We start from the raw sequence: 14,425 nt of genomic DNA, 5'->3' as shown, positions 1-14,425 counted from the left end.
CGTGAGGTTGATGCCACTGACAATCCGCTAGACCTGCACACATGAAAAGACAAGTGTGAAGCTTACGAAAAACACCAAGGTGGTGTTTGCCGCAGGCACTTCGAAACTCAAGTCAGCAAAGCTGAAAAAGATAATTTAATGAGAATTAGGGAAAGAAATATTACCGGAGGCCTGAAGGTGTAGAATTCTCAGGAGTAAAGAGGTGATTTTGAGTATTGAATATTGGATATTGAATGAATTATGGGAGGGTAGGCCTCTATTTATATAGTAAACCCAAAGGGTTGGAATCCTAGTAAGACATTGAGTCCTACTTTGAGAGATAATCCCTATCAGGAAAGAAAGATATTTTCTTGTCGTTATCAGGTTATATTTACTAGTTTGAGTAAGATTCGGAATCTTAACAGAAGAGGAAATAGAGTGAGATTCTAATTTCCTATTAATGGACTATTGTAGGCTAATAGGTCAGAACCCAGTTTTAGCTTGACTTGTAGGATGGCCCAACTCATAGAGTGGTCAGTTCACAAGATAAATTTAAGTGTAGACTCAACCGGAATTGGGTTAAGGCCTTGGGTCGTGACATGTTTATTTCGTTATTGGGCCTCGTCAGGCCCAAGATGATTTTTTGCCATATATATATATATATATATATATAATGACATTTCAATTCTTTGTTATTCTACATTGAAGACTTCAACATATACTCTCTTAAATCTCTACAACATACTATTTTAATTTAAATTAATTTCTCGATAAAATAAGAATAACATTATTTTTTAAATCAAAATAGAGAATACATATTTTGAACTTTTAAATTCTCTATATCCAATTTTATTAATTTATTAGAAATATATACTGTAATCTTAATCAAATTTTGTTCTTATTTATTTCTATGTATATACTTCTATTTGTATGAAAGAAGATGTAAGTTATTTTGTCAACTTATGATTCTTTGGTGTAACACAAGTCAACGTATTAACACTTTATTTTGATTTTTGCACAATCATTTTTGTTTAAATTTCCAGTGTGATGATCTTGTGTTAAAAGTAACCACCTTATATTATGTTGTTTATCTGCTATATCAAGTGAGCACCTCCAAGTCAGAGTGATCACAACGTATCTGGCAGATTTATTTGCGTAACACGTTTATCTTCTAGAATGCATGAGTTGTTTTATTCTCTTTTGAGATATTTGTGTGGTCCATAACATTTATCATTTTTATATTCAATGTGCTGGAAAGTTTTATTCTCTTTGATAGGTGGCATCTTGATATTTGAATAAACTTTTATAAAGGTGAATGAAATAAAGTTATTCCTTGCCACCTGTCCCCTTGCATTAAAGCTCAAGTTTTCTATATATTCATCTCCTCCAATACAATTCTTTTGAAGCCTAATTATTCCTTTGATATTACTTTGAAAATTCCTTGAGGTTTCTTTTGTTTGAATCAGGTTTCATATGCCTTAGGTAGGCTTACAAATACCTTTGATAAACTTTGTTTATTTGTTCATGGTTGGAATATGGGTTTCCGTTGGTATTGCTTGATGGGATTTCAAGTTTTTGGAGCTGAAGTGCTTCTTCATTGTTGTACCTTAAGAGGAGCTCAAGGCTGACCAGGTGGTCTTGTGAACGTGGAGCTTGTTGTGATAGTTCAAAGTTTGACCAAATGTTGGAGTTTGAAGCGTTGTAAAATAGGGAGTGTTCTTGCAATTGATGCTTAGCTTTAGCTTTGTAATTGAACTGTAAATGTTTACCATAGTGGATTGTCTTCATTTGAATGAGTTCTTATGGATGTAGGCATGTTGCTGAACTATGTAAAAACTCCTGGTGTTGTTTTAATTTGGTTTATTTTTATTGCTTTATGTTTCTGTTCAAAGAACTCTTAAAATCAACACACCAACCCATTCTGCCTAGGTTTAATTCACTTAGTAAAGGAATTAAAACTTTCAATTGGTATCAGAGCTTGTTCTAGAAAGTTATTTCAGTTGATCCTTGCTTGTTGATTGTGTTTTTATCCCACTTTAATCTCTGTTTATGTTCTAGTTATTTTTTCATGTTTTTCTGCAGTTTTCTTGCTACAGACCTAAGGTGACCACCTTGGAGCTGAGTGACCACCCCGTGTTGGATTTTTTGCTTGTGACCACCTCAGTCTCTCGGGTCACCACATCAGAACAATTTTTTCAAAAATCGTAAAATGTGGAAACTTAAGCTTAGTGCTAACTGTCTTGTTGCTCATACATCTTTGCCTGCCTCTCAAATTGATAGTAGTTGTTCTAGACACATGACAGGTAACAAATCTTTTTTGGTTGAGCTCAAATGCTTGGAAAATGGTCATGTTTCCTATAGAGATGGTCATCCTTATGACTTAGTTGAGGATAAGGTCATTTCACTTGCATATGTAAACACAGAGTCTCAACTTGCTGACTTATTTACAAAGGCTTTAGATTTTCAAACTTCTGTGAATTTGAGGAAGTCCGTTGGACTAACTCAACTTGAGTAGAGCTTTTTTCTTTTAATAATGTCATGAGGAAAATTTTCTTAGTTTTTAAAGTTACAAGTGTATATGATCTATGTTGAGTCATAAGGAATTGCTTCTCTCTTTGAAATGTGTGTGGTGAGTGATGTGTCCACCTTGATTTTCACCTCAAGAAATATAATGACTTTCTTTCATTTTTGAGTGCTTAGTGCACATTTCTTGTCACCATGTGAAAGAGCTACTTATTTGTAGTGTGAAAGTCATACTTGAGTAAGTTTCTAGGATGTACAGACCCCTATGTCCTTGGAAAATCTACCATGTAAAGGGCTACCTACTTCTAAGTGTGAAAGGTACACTTAGTTACCTCTTGAGAATTATGCCCATTAATCTCTATTCTATGAAAAAGAAGCCAAAATGTTGAGATTAAGTTCAAAAGAAAAAAGGGCATGAGGGAAGGGGGAGTTGCTTTCAATTCAAAACTAACCAATGTGTCAAACTCACCTCTTGAGGACACTTTACACACATATGATTAAGAATACTTGCTTTTGTTGCTCATTTATGACTTAAAGGAGTGATTACTTTAAGTTGTTGAAATTTCATTCGATGAGATGCTCCTTATGCATTTCTTTCAAAGGTGAGAAATGATTTTTTNCAACTAATGAAGCTAGTGCTGTTGTTGCTACTATTTTTCAAACTCCTACTCCAATGGTTAATCTTTCTGTTGATCAGCAACACAATGAAGAACAAGTTCCAGTTGATGCTACCACCCCTGCTACACCTGTTTCGACAGTTGACATTACTGTAACTCCCTCAGACTAGCCACAGTGTCCCTCCTCCAAAGGATGAACCAAAACAACAGCTAGAAGGAAACTTCCTACCAAAAGATCATCAAGTAGATGCAAGGGTTGAAAAACGATGAACAAAGAAGGGGAGTGAAGTTGAATCTTTTCAATCTGGTTGTTGGAATGTGAACTTTTGATGTGATCACTCTAAGTAGAAGTGATCACACTGAACAGAAATGAATTTTTTTTCTTTTGCTGGATCTTTTTGTTGAACTTTTATAATCTACTTTTGTTGGTACTAATACACTTTTTGTTCTTATGGTTTACAGTTTGTGCAGTGATTTTTTTTAGTTGTTATATTTTTTAAAACTTCATGTTTGATATTGATTAAATTGTCATTGCTAATGTTGTTCTTTCACGTGCAGAGAACAAAGTCTTTGTGTTTGAACTAAACCAACCCTTCTTTTTGCCATTTATTGATAAATCATTTCAATGTGACTTGATTTAGTTACTCAGGGGGAGTATACTAATTGATGGGGAATTTTTTAGTTCAATTTTTGATCCTGTAGAATTGTTTTTAATTAAACCATACCGATTATGTTTTGCTTGTTGTCTTTGTTTCATACTTATCTCTATGTCTTTATGATTATGCCTCTAATAGATGTGTTTTTCTGTTGTTTTTGTTTATGTCTCTTGTCGATTGATTGTTGATATATATTGAGATAGGTTTATGGATGAAAAGATTGTGCTTTATTCATAACTTTGACAAAAAGGGGGAGATTGTAAGTTATTTTGTCAACTTATAATTCTTGGGGTGTAACACAAGTCATGGTATGAACACTTCACCTTGATTTTTGCACAATCATTTTTGTTTAAATTTCCAAAGTGACGACCTTGTGTTAAAAGTGACCACCTTCTATTATGTTGTTTATCTGCTATATCAGAAGAGCACCTCCAAGTCAGAGTGATCACAACGTATCTAACAGATTTATTTGGGTAACATGTGCCATGCTTCTAGAATGCATGAGCTGTTTTATTCTCTTTTGAGATATTTGTGTGGTTCATAACACTTGTCATTTTTATATTCAATGTGCTGGAAAGTTTTATTCTCTTTGATAGGTGGCATCTTGATATTGGAATAAACTTTTATAAAAGTGAATTCAATAAAGTTATTCCTTGCCACCTATGCCCTTGCATTAAAGCTCAAGTTTTCTATATATTCGTCTCCTCCAATGCAATTCTTTTGAAGCCTGATTATCCTCTGATATTACTCTAAAAATTCCTTGAGGTTTCTTTTGTTTGAATCAAGTTTCATATGCCTTAGGTATGCTTACAAATACCTTTGATAAACTTTGTTTATGGCTGGAACGTGGGTTTCCGTTGGTATTGCTTGATGGGATTTCAATCTTTTAGAGCAAAGCTCAAGGTTGACCAGGTGGTCTTGTGAACGTGGAGCTTGTTGTGGTAGTTTGAAGTTCGACCAAAGGTGGAGTTTGAAGCGTTGTAAAACAGGGAGTGTTTTTGCAACTGATGCTTAACTTTGGCTTTCTAATTGAACTGTAAATGTTTACTATAGTAGATTGGCTTCATCTGGACGAGGTCCCATGGATGTAGGCATGTTGCCGAACCGTGTAAAAACCCCTGGTGTTGTTTTACTTTGGTTTATTTTTATTGCTTTATGTTTATGTTCAAAGAACTCTTAAAATCAACATAACAATCCATTCAGCTTAGGTTTAATTCACTTGGTGAAAGAATTAAAACTTTCAGAAGAAATAAGAACAAAGTTACTAAACTGACTCGATCAATGAAATTAATTTTATTTTAATGAGTAAAAAGATTACTAAATGTTAAAGTCTAGTGCATAGTAAGTTGTTAATTGGTTTGAAAGCAAAATTCATAATGCATACGGAGGGATCTTTCAGAATTAAGTGTACAAGGGAATTTCTTCATCTTTATTTCTTTTACTCACATTTTTTGTTCATTTAAAGTCAGAACTATACTATACCACTAAACAAAAACTCTTGATTGATACTTAGAATGGAAATATCATTTATTAGATCGTCCTTCATCACTGTTCACAAAGTTAATGACATATTAATCATGATTAATTTGTTAAAATTCGATGGACATAGGAAAGAAACGTGCTTATATAAAAAGAGATTATTCTTTGAAAGGAGGAGATTTAAAGAGTGGTTATGATTCTCTTAAGCATATTTAGAAAGTTGAAATATGTGGTGAGGTGATGTTGTTTACAAGGGCCGTGCGTGCAAGGGTTGAGGGTGAGATGAAAATAAAAATAATATACTACAAAATACACAAAACATGTAATAATAAAAAGGTTGACAACAAAGTCAAAAAATAAGGGGGCCGATGTTTCCTGGCTGCCTGCATGTAAGCCGCAATACGAGCAGCAAAACATCCCGCATCATTACACAACTTTTATTTAAATTTATAAAATTCTCCAAGGAATGATCGATAATTGATACTTATGCCTCTTTAATTTTGGCCCATCTCCAAAACCCTTTTACAGCTTTTCTCAACAAACAAAGAATCTTCAACTCCGTATTCAGATACGTTTCTCTAAAATTTTGAAGTTAAACAAGTAACTATTATGTTGCAATGGGAGTCTAATTATGGGTTGTTTGGATAAAGGAGAGTGTAAAATGATGGCGGCAACATGATTAAATTAAAAGTGTAGCAACGCCCGTGCGGGGGCATAATGCGCCAATCAAAAATTCGGAAACTTTAACCGTGCACCACATGTTCGATGAAATGTCGTGATGATAATTCTATACTTCTACCGCCCTTACCTTTTTTTGTCTCTAAAAAGAGAATAAAGTAATCATAACCTATAATAGCTGCATTTTTTTCATTACTTTTTTAATCTTCTCTCTTCTCTTAAAGTGGAAAGATGACAAAATTAAGCTGTTTAAGAATGGATGCGCCACGCCCACATTTTCATTGTTGATGGAATGAGTTAAAGATTGCGGTAAGTATCGTATTCTCATCTGCCCCTGTAAACTTTGAATATCAAAATTTATTTTCACTCTTCTTATTTGACTGCGAGGAATTTAAATACCAATTTTACTGTAACTCTTTTTAAGTTAATCAAGAACATTAAATTAAGATTTTAAATATTATTGAAAATTCTCTAAATCCCAACTTTAATTATAAAAAAATATATATATATGTACAGTACTAATTATTCTCTATAATCCTAATAAGGGCCTAGCTAATCTAATCTATGCCTTTAAATATTATTGAAAATTCTCTGTCCTGGTGCTAGGATCATTTTCGGATCAAACTGAGCTTTCCTCTCTGCAAAAGTTTTCCACTTTGACCCAAAATGGTTTATCCAGCCTTCCTTAGTTGCGTGATGAGGAAGATACTGTTTAATTTTAATGCCCGCATTATCACAACACTTTAATATCTCTTTGTTTTGTTCTTCAAAATCTCCCCAGTTACCAAACCCACTTGAATGCAAAAATCCTACGGCGTAGAAAACATCTTCCTCTGGTATAACTGCTGACATCCTATCATCCCATCTGCAATTTATTAAATGATAATCGTTAAATATTAATAGAATAATCGAACTTCGTTTTAAAATTTATGTTTTATTTAGGGGATCAACACACACTTGTTTCGGTTCATAGGGTAAACAAGGACAGGCCCTGTGGTAATATTTCGTTTAAGCACAATTTCCTTGAAAACACCATTGTTGAAATCAACGATACGAGATTTTGGCACAAAGAGATTGAGCCATGGATGAGGAACATCCCACAATCCTTGTGACTGAAGTTTTAGCTCCCCACTTCGAACTCTGTTCAAAAATTCCACGTAGGAGACATTTTTTTCAAACATAAGTCCAGGAAGAAAACTTAAACCTTTGATCAGTTGTTGCAATTCCTGTAAACAAATACCCAAACTATTAGATTACTGTATGTTTAGCTTAATTTTTAAATGGAACCAACTTTAAGCACATAATAATTATGAAGTTGATGATGGTGTACCTTGTCCACCGTATTTTTTGTGTGGTCATCATAATATTTGGCCACTTCAAGACAGTAAATGATGCCATGTTTTGTTACTTGGGAGATTATTCTTGAGTGATCAGAGGATGGGAAAAAGGAGGATCTCCAGTTATTTGGTGAACCTTGGTCCATTAGAAGTGAACCTTCCAAGTAATTCAGTGCTCGGTTTTGTCTCCTTCCGTTGAATGAGATCAAATATTCTTGGTCTTTGGTAAAAGTTGAGAAATTACTGTAAAGCATTCTAACCCACTTAACCTACCAACAAAAATTCAAAACAAAAGTGATCAGCATAGAAAATGTAAATGTTATGTTATGTGTGTGAATCGGAGTCATTCTTATGTTTATGTTAACTTGAAACGCTTGGAGTAGTTTAATCATTTTTAATTATATAGGATTAAAATTATGTGCTTCATTAATATTTACCCTTTTCGGCGCTGGTTCTAGGGCGATTCTTGCTCTGGTTATAATGCCAAACTGGCCAAAACCTCCGAGAACCGCATAAAATAGATCAGAGCTCTTGTACGCAGAGCAAGTCACTAACTCTCCCTTTCCTGAATCAGAAAACAAACACCTCATAAGTAAACCCTAAGTAACTGCATGCATGCAAACTATTTATCACTATATATTAAGGTTTAAATTTAACTATTTAAAGTAATAGAAAAAACAACTAAACTGAACAAACCAATGCAGTTAATTAACTTAACTGAGAGCGACATTAATTATGAATTTTTGGGAAACAGCTCAGATTACTTTCAAAGGCACATTTGGTATAAAAATTCCAAAAAACATCTCGCTAGGATCACCGGGTGATCTTTTACTCTAACTCTTCCTAAACGTGGGACCCCAGTGAATATATTTCTGATATAAATTAATAAGTTGATAGTGAGTACATTTATATATACAACAAAGATCAAGCTTGTATGTTTGTTGCGGAAGGCAATTCCACATAGAAAAATGTGAAATAATCATACCTGTAACAACATCCATTTCGTAAACATTGGCGATCTGCGGACCATAGCGGAAGGTTTGGCCACTGATTCCAGCATTTGAGAGTGTCCCACCAACGGTTAGGTAGAGATAATCGGTAAAGGAAAGCGGTGCAAGTCCATATTCCAGGGTGGCTTTTAACACATCAATCCAAAGTTGTTCACCACCAACATCTGCATAAAAACCCGAAAAATTGTTCCCAGAAACTGTAACTCCACTCCCATTCCGATGATTTTTCAAAGATGACATATCCACAACCACCCCGTCATGAGCCATAGCCTGCCCACGGGTAGAATGCCCGTGGCCTCTAGCCGCTATACTAAAAGGAATGGAATCATTGTAGGCAACTTTTATTAAAGACACAATATCTTGTGTTGTGGATGGACAAAGAACGGCTTTGGGGTGTTCTTTAACTATGTGACCAAAATCACTGGAGACTGATTTTAAAGAATCTGGATCTACAAGAAGCTTCCCAGCGACATCAAGGGCAAGGAGCTTATTGTTATGTGATAGAGAAGCACTCCATGGCTTTGAATTGCCTATGGTTGAAATTAAAAGGCTTATAATGAATATCACCACAATATATGTTGGGATTGGAAAATTCTCAGCCATTTTGTGAGTAAAAGATATGGAAAACTGAACAAGAATTAGAGAAGACAAAGATGATGAAGAAGAAGAAGAAGAAGAAGAAGAAGATGGCGTTGATGAAAGAGGAAGTTGCTATGGTGGTGGTGAAAGGAAATAATGTCTGTATATATAGAGGGAAAGAAAAAGCACGCAAGCCCATGAATAAAAAGAAAATTTAATTTTTGCTTAGCGTGTGTAACTATTAATGTTTGGGAAAAAAAAAAGAGTAAACGACGTCGTGGTTTTTGTACTTTTTCAAAGATTTGAAAGCAAAGACCATGGTTAATCTCATGACTTACACGTGCAAAAGAAATTACATATTACATGTTTAGTGTGTTTTTTATTTGCATCATCATGAAGAATCATGGCCATCCATCCACATATGCTCTTCATACCAAACCCAATGAATAAGGAGCGTTGGATGGTGATCTGGAGGTCAATATTAGTCAAGTTGGGTCAATTGGAATCCTGCCCAATTTCTCTTTTCCACGTGTAATATGATAATATCGGATTCGTTTCCTATAAGAAGATGCATTGGTGGTGGTCAAAATTAGGTAATAAAAAAAAAGGATCTTTAGGGATTTCATTTTGGATTTAGAAGAACTGTGATGGTTTCCAAAATCAAATTCGGAAATGTAAAATGAAGACTGAAGGGGGAGGGAGAGACATTAGATAGATTTTCTTCCCTTAGAAGATTTTGTTTGTACGTATCTAAGCCTACATTTATTTGATAAGTCAATTTGTGACCATAATTACCAAGCCCATCATGTCTCATTAACCCACTTGTTAATTTAATAGTACAAATCAACTATTAATTTTGTTAACAAAAAAGCTTAACCCACTTTTGTTTTACATTTATCCAATCAAAACAATATTATAATTACAATTTAATCTCTCTTACTATTTCCACGTGATTATTCGTAATTAGTAGTTCAAAATGGATTATTTCTATCTAATTATGAATTGTTATATTATAAAAAAGTTTGTAAGATAAGAATTAGGTTCTATACATTTATTTAGAAATTTATAGCCATAGAACAAAGATCATGCCAAGCACAGGGGAGAATGATCCCAAGAACGAAGAATTTCGGCCCTTCTTGTTGTACGGATAGCCTTTCATATTTATAATACATACAACAGAGACGACAGACGTTTTATTTGTATATAAAGATAATGAAGGCTAACATAAATTATTAAGTATAATATTGATATTTTAAATGTTATAAGATCCAATAAGCAAAAGATTTGGTTTGAAATCAAAATTTGACTAATAAAAACCAACATTCAAAGGATAATCTTTGACCTGAAGATCTTACAGGTACAAAGACCTATCAGATAGCAGACCCTTCACCTTCGCCTTCACCTTCACGGCTTCACCATGCAATGATAAATATGCTTTTATATTTATTAATTCTACAAATTCCATAATTTATAATTAAGAATTTGTCGCTTGACTATGCATGTGCACCACGCGTGCATACCAAAATCTTATAGATGTATGTTAATATTTGCATGATATATAACAAGAAGAAAGTTGAAGAATACAAGTAAGATGCTTTGGCACATGCCACAATTAGGTTTTTTTACCTAACATGAGTGAGAAAAGAGAATAAGTTTGGTCGTATATATTAACTTTATAACATTACATCAAGAGTAAACGACTTTTTCCTACCCAATGTTTTCCTTAATGACACTTTCTCACTAAAAAAGTTTCAAAATATCATTTTTCTACCTAAAGTTTATATTCTGTTAATATCCAAAACTGATTCCGACAGCGAAAATTCTCTCTATAACCACCATTTGAACCTTCAGTCTCTTCTCTACAAAACCCCTCTCATTCTGGCACTTTATTTTTCCTTGATTGTCAGTTATCACAAATCTTGGGTTTCCTGTTCTTAGCTTATTTCCGACAACTAATATTCAATCAGTCACCACCATTCGATCTACCAGTCTCCACTTTACAAAAACCCCCTTATCCTAGCTCCTGGTAACTTGCTGAACGTCGACTGAAAAAGTGAAGTGTATTTTGAGTATTAACATAATATAAACTTTGAGTGGAAAATGGTATTTTGAAACTTTTTTGGTGGAAAGTGTCATTAAGGCAAACCTTGGGTGTGAAAAAATCATTTACTCTTACATTAAATGAAATTGAATGGAAACATTAAAATTGCAACTTTCATTCTTTCTATTCTGGCTACAGAAGGATGGATAAAACTTAAACAAATTAAAAGTATTGCCCACACTCCTTTTAATTGTCTTTTTGGGAAAAAAAAATGTTTGCGTAACACATGTTTATAACATGGAAAAATGTAAAAAACCAAAAAACTTTTGTTGTAACTTGTACGTAGCCATAAAAGGTTTGTAGAAATTAATTTTACGTTTTTTTTTTTAAATATATGTTTCGCTCAATAAAAATTAATCAATATACTGAATTTACAAGGGTTACATGCGTTTATTTTTGAAATTATGAATTTCAAATATATGAATTATTGCACATATAGCATGACAGCACCTTTCCTTTCTTCAATCCTCTCTGTAAAACATATAGATGAAAATGAATGTTCTACAAAGTATGTTTTCACTCTAATTATCGTTTTCCTTTTTCTTAATGACAACAGCTATAATTCGCTCGATTTGAAGATACGCACTCACAAAAATTAAGCAATCATTTTTATGTATAGGATCAATATTGATATTGTTAATATATATATATATATATAAGAATTTAATTACCAATGTAAAAGTTGTATTCTAAAATGAACCATCGCTTTTAACCCTTTAATATGTTTTATATATATTACTATATACTTATTGTTTATAACAAAATTTATACATTGAATGATGAATAGACTGGTAAACAACCATTAAAGGGACTACACGAAGATTTTCCAAAGCAAAGATCATGAAAAATCTTTGCAATGATCGATGAAATCTGTCAATTTATGAACAATCAAGTAATGGATGATACGGTGGTTGAGTTTTCGATAAAGACTTCTGAATGTATTATTCAAGAGGTCTTGAGTTTGAGTTGAGTGTTTGATAAAGACTTTTGACTATATTATTCAAGAGATTTTGAGTTTGAGTTTCTGTCAGTTGTTAACAGGGTAACAACTGGAGTTTTTACTCTATCGACAATTTTAAAATCTCAAAAGATTAGTTGAGATACATATAAGCTGACTTAGACACCCCCAATCATTTAAAAAAAATAAGTAATGGATGATATAATTAATTAATGTTGATGGCAATGCAGTAAGGTAATAAATAAACAATAGTCAAAAGTGTAGTTAAGGGATATAAATATGAAGCTAGAAATGGAAGTAAAGATAAAATGGGATGTATTGTCATGTGAAAGAAGAAGAAATAGATTAAACTGAAATTGAGGAATAGGAATTAATGAATTCATAAGAAATGAGAGTGACGTTAAGGAAAAATAAATGGGTAGCGTAGTAGGGACCTCAATTGGAGAGAGAGAGGGGGAAGATTGTAAGATATTGAAAATCTTTATGGGGATCTCCAATCTAAGCCACCCCACAACCACATCACGTGGTCCTAAGCAAACCCACCGCCACAAATCATTTTGATTCCATACGTGCAATTGCATTTACATATGCATGAAAATGTTATTAATTGTAAGAGAAATACAATAAATAAATGAGCTCAATATGAAGAGGAAGGCAATATCAATTGTGTTTTCTAAATTCATTATGCGATTTGGGTAATTATTTAATATAAAAGTGTAGTATTAGAAGTAGTTCGTAAAGATAAATAGCCAAAAAGAAAACAAACTTTATGGACTCGCTTATCTCACGTTGGTTGTTGTTTAGCATAAAATTTGAAAACATAAACTAAATGCTGTCATGCATCTAACAATAAACATCAATTATTAAAAAATAAATAGGTATAAATGATAATGTAATCCAACGAGAAGACAAAAGAGTTATTCAAAACAAAAGCACTAGTATATTTATATAATAATTCTTTACTCCTTAATCAATTGAAAGAGTTAATAAAGTAATGAGAGAAGTACAATTGTGTTGTAATTAGACGTACAAGAACGTGATATCCATATCTAAACCATAGAGAGAAGAAACACAAATACAGTAGGAATTAAGTAATTAAATATATCCTTTTTCGATGGATGAAGGCAAAAAGAAAAGTGTGGGAAGAGGTGGGCTAGGGTTTTAGATAATTGTATTGTATGGATGGATGCCCGTGGGGAGAAGGCAACTCAAAAGGTTTGACAAGCAAGACCCACTTGTTTCAGCAACTCCTGTCAGTTTTTACATGCTTTGTCACTGTCTGTACTAGAGGCTGCTTTTTAGACAGAGATTACGAGCAGACAAGACGGGCGATTCTAATTCCTCCATAAGGACCCATTCACTGTTTAATTATGTAATTTATTATTAATATTACCATTGATTATCTTCCATGACAACACCTTAAATTTGTTTTTGCTTACATAGAATTGATGGTTAATGATCGATTCCATGTACTATAGCGTATAGCTAGGTTTTCTTTCTAAAAGAGATAATAATGAAACCCTAGTTAGCCAACCCTATTCAATGCCATGTTGATTTTACTTAAAGGTCTAAAAAAGCTAGTATATTGTCTAGTCTCCATCACTGAGGTAACCATTTTTGACTCTCAAACCTTCAGCCATCATTCATCAAATCTCATGTCTTTTAGTTTCACGCCTTCTTATACACTGGCATTCCTATTCAATTCCAACTGAGTCTTTAAGTTGAATCCATGAAAACGTTTATTACTACCCTTAATCCCATTGGTATTGATTAAGATTTAAGATTCAGATAGATAAATTCAGTTGACATCACATGTGTTAACGTGTTTTTGTTGACGGTGATTATGTGTGTTTCACATGATGATGGTTGGTTCGCTCAATCAATCAACTTTGATAGATAGATGTAAGTTCAAACTGTTGGGTCCAGAGCCAGAATCGGGAGAGATTTGATTCCTATATATCAAAGTTTAAAGTACTTTGTGTAAATACTCTGTCAACTATCTGTCTCATTCTCATATTTTCTTATCGCATCGCAGCTACGTGTACCAAGTACATTGGTTCTGTTCTTTAGTGGAGCATTTTGATTTTGAATCAGTCGTTCGTTTTCATTTTTACCTGTCACTCAGCGGATCTTCCTCAAAGATTAACCCTATTTATCTCCCGCCTCCACAATCCATCCTATTTCCAAGGTTAAATTATAACCGTCCGATCCTCTTCAAAAAGAAAAACTGAAAATTCTTAGATGGCATTATTGCTGATGATGGGACTGTAAACGTCATGCGCATCTCCCGTTGCATAAGGGAAATTTCCAAGTTCTTTCTCTCTCTCTCTCAGTTAAAAACATTATGTAAATTTTCCACATAAAATAATTTGACTAAATTAAAGTACTTTGTTGGAAGGATGCATGGCAGCCAAGTGATGGCTAGGTGATCTAGAAAATTTCAGAAAAGACACGAGAGGATCAAACATGTCTAAATTATATTAAAGTTTTAATTTGTTGACTGATGAA

At 33.4% G+C, this 14,425-nt stretch overlaps 1 protein-coding gene across 1 annotated transcript; it reads right to left on the bottom strand.

Moving 5' to 3' along the window:
* Window positions 1-6,415: 6,415 nt before the first annotated feature.
* Window positions 6,416-8,923, bottom strand: LOC116135253 (cytokinin dehydrogenase 3-like). The gene is made up of 5 exons (XM_031420950.1): window positions 8,255-8,923; window positions 7,707-7,834; window positions 7,263-7,538; window positions 6,890-7,158; window positions 6,416-6,797 (listed from the first exon to the last, which is right to left on the bottom strand). The coding sequence occupies exons 1-5, from the start codon at window positions 8,880-8,882 to the stop codon at window positions 6,503-6,505; spliced, it is 1,596 nt and encodes a 531-aa protein (XP_031276810.1). The 5' UTR covers window positions 8,883-8,923; the 3' UTR covers window positions 6,416-6,502.
* Between the last annotated feature and the right edge of the window lie 5,502 nt (window positions 8,924-14,425).

The sequence above is a fragment of the Pistacia vera genome, unplaced genomic scaffold, assembly GCF_008641045.1.
Source record: "Pistacia vera cultivar Batoury unplaced genomic scaffold, PisVer_v2 Contig297, whole genome shotgun sequence".
NCBI classification, from domain to species: Eukaryota; Viridiplantae; Streptophyta; class Magnoliopsida; order Sapindales; family Anacardiaceae; genus Pistacia; species Pistacia vera.
This window is presented reverse-complemented; position numbering and strand designations above follow the sequence as displayed.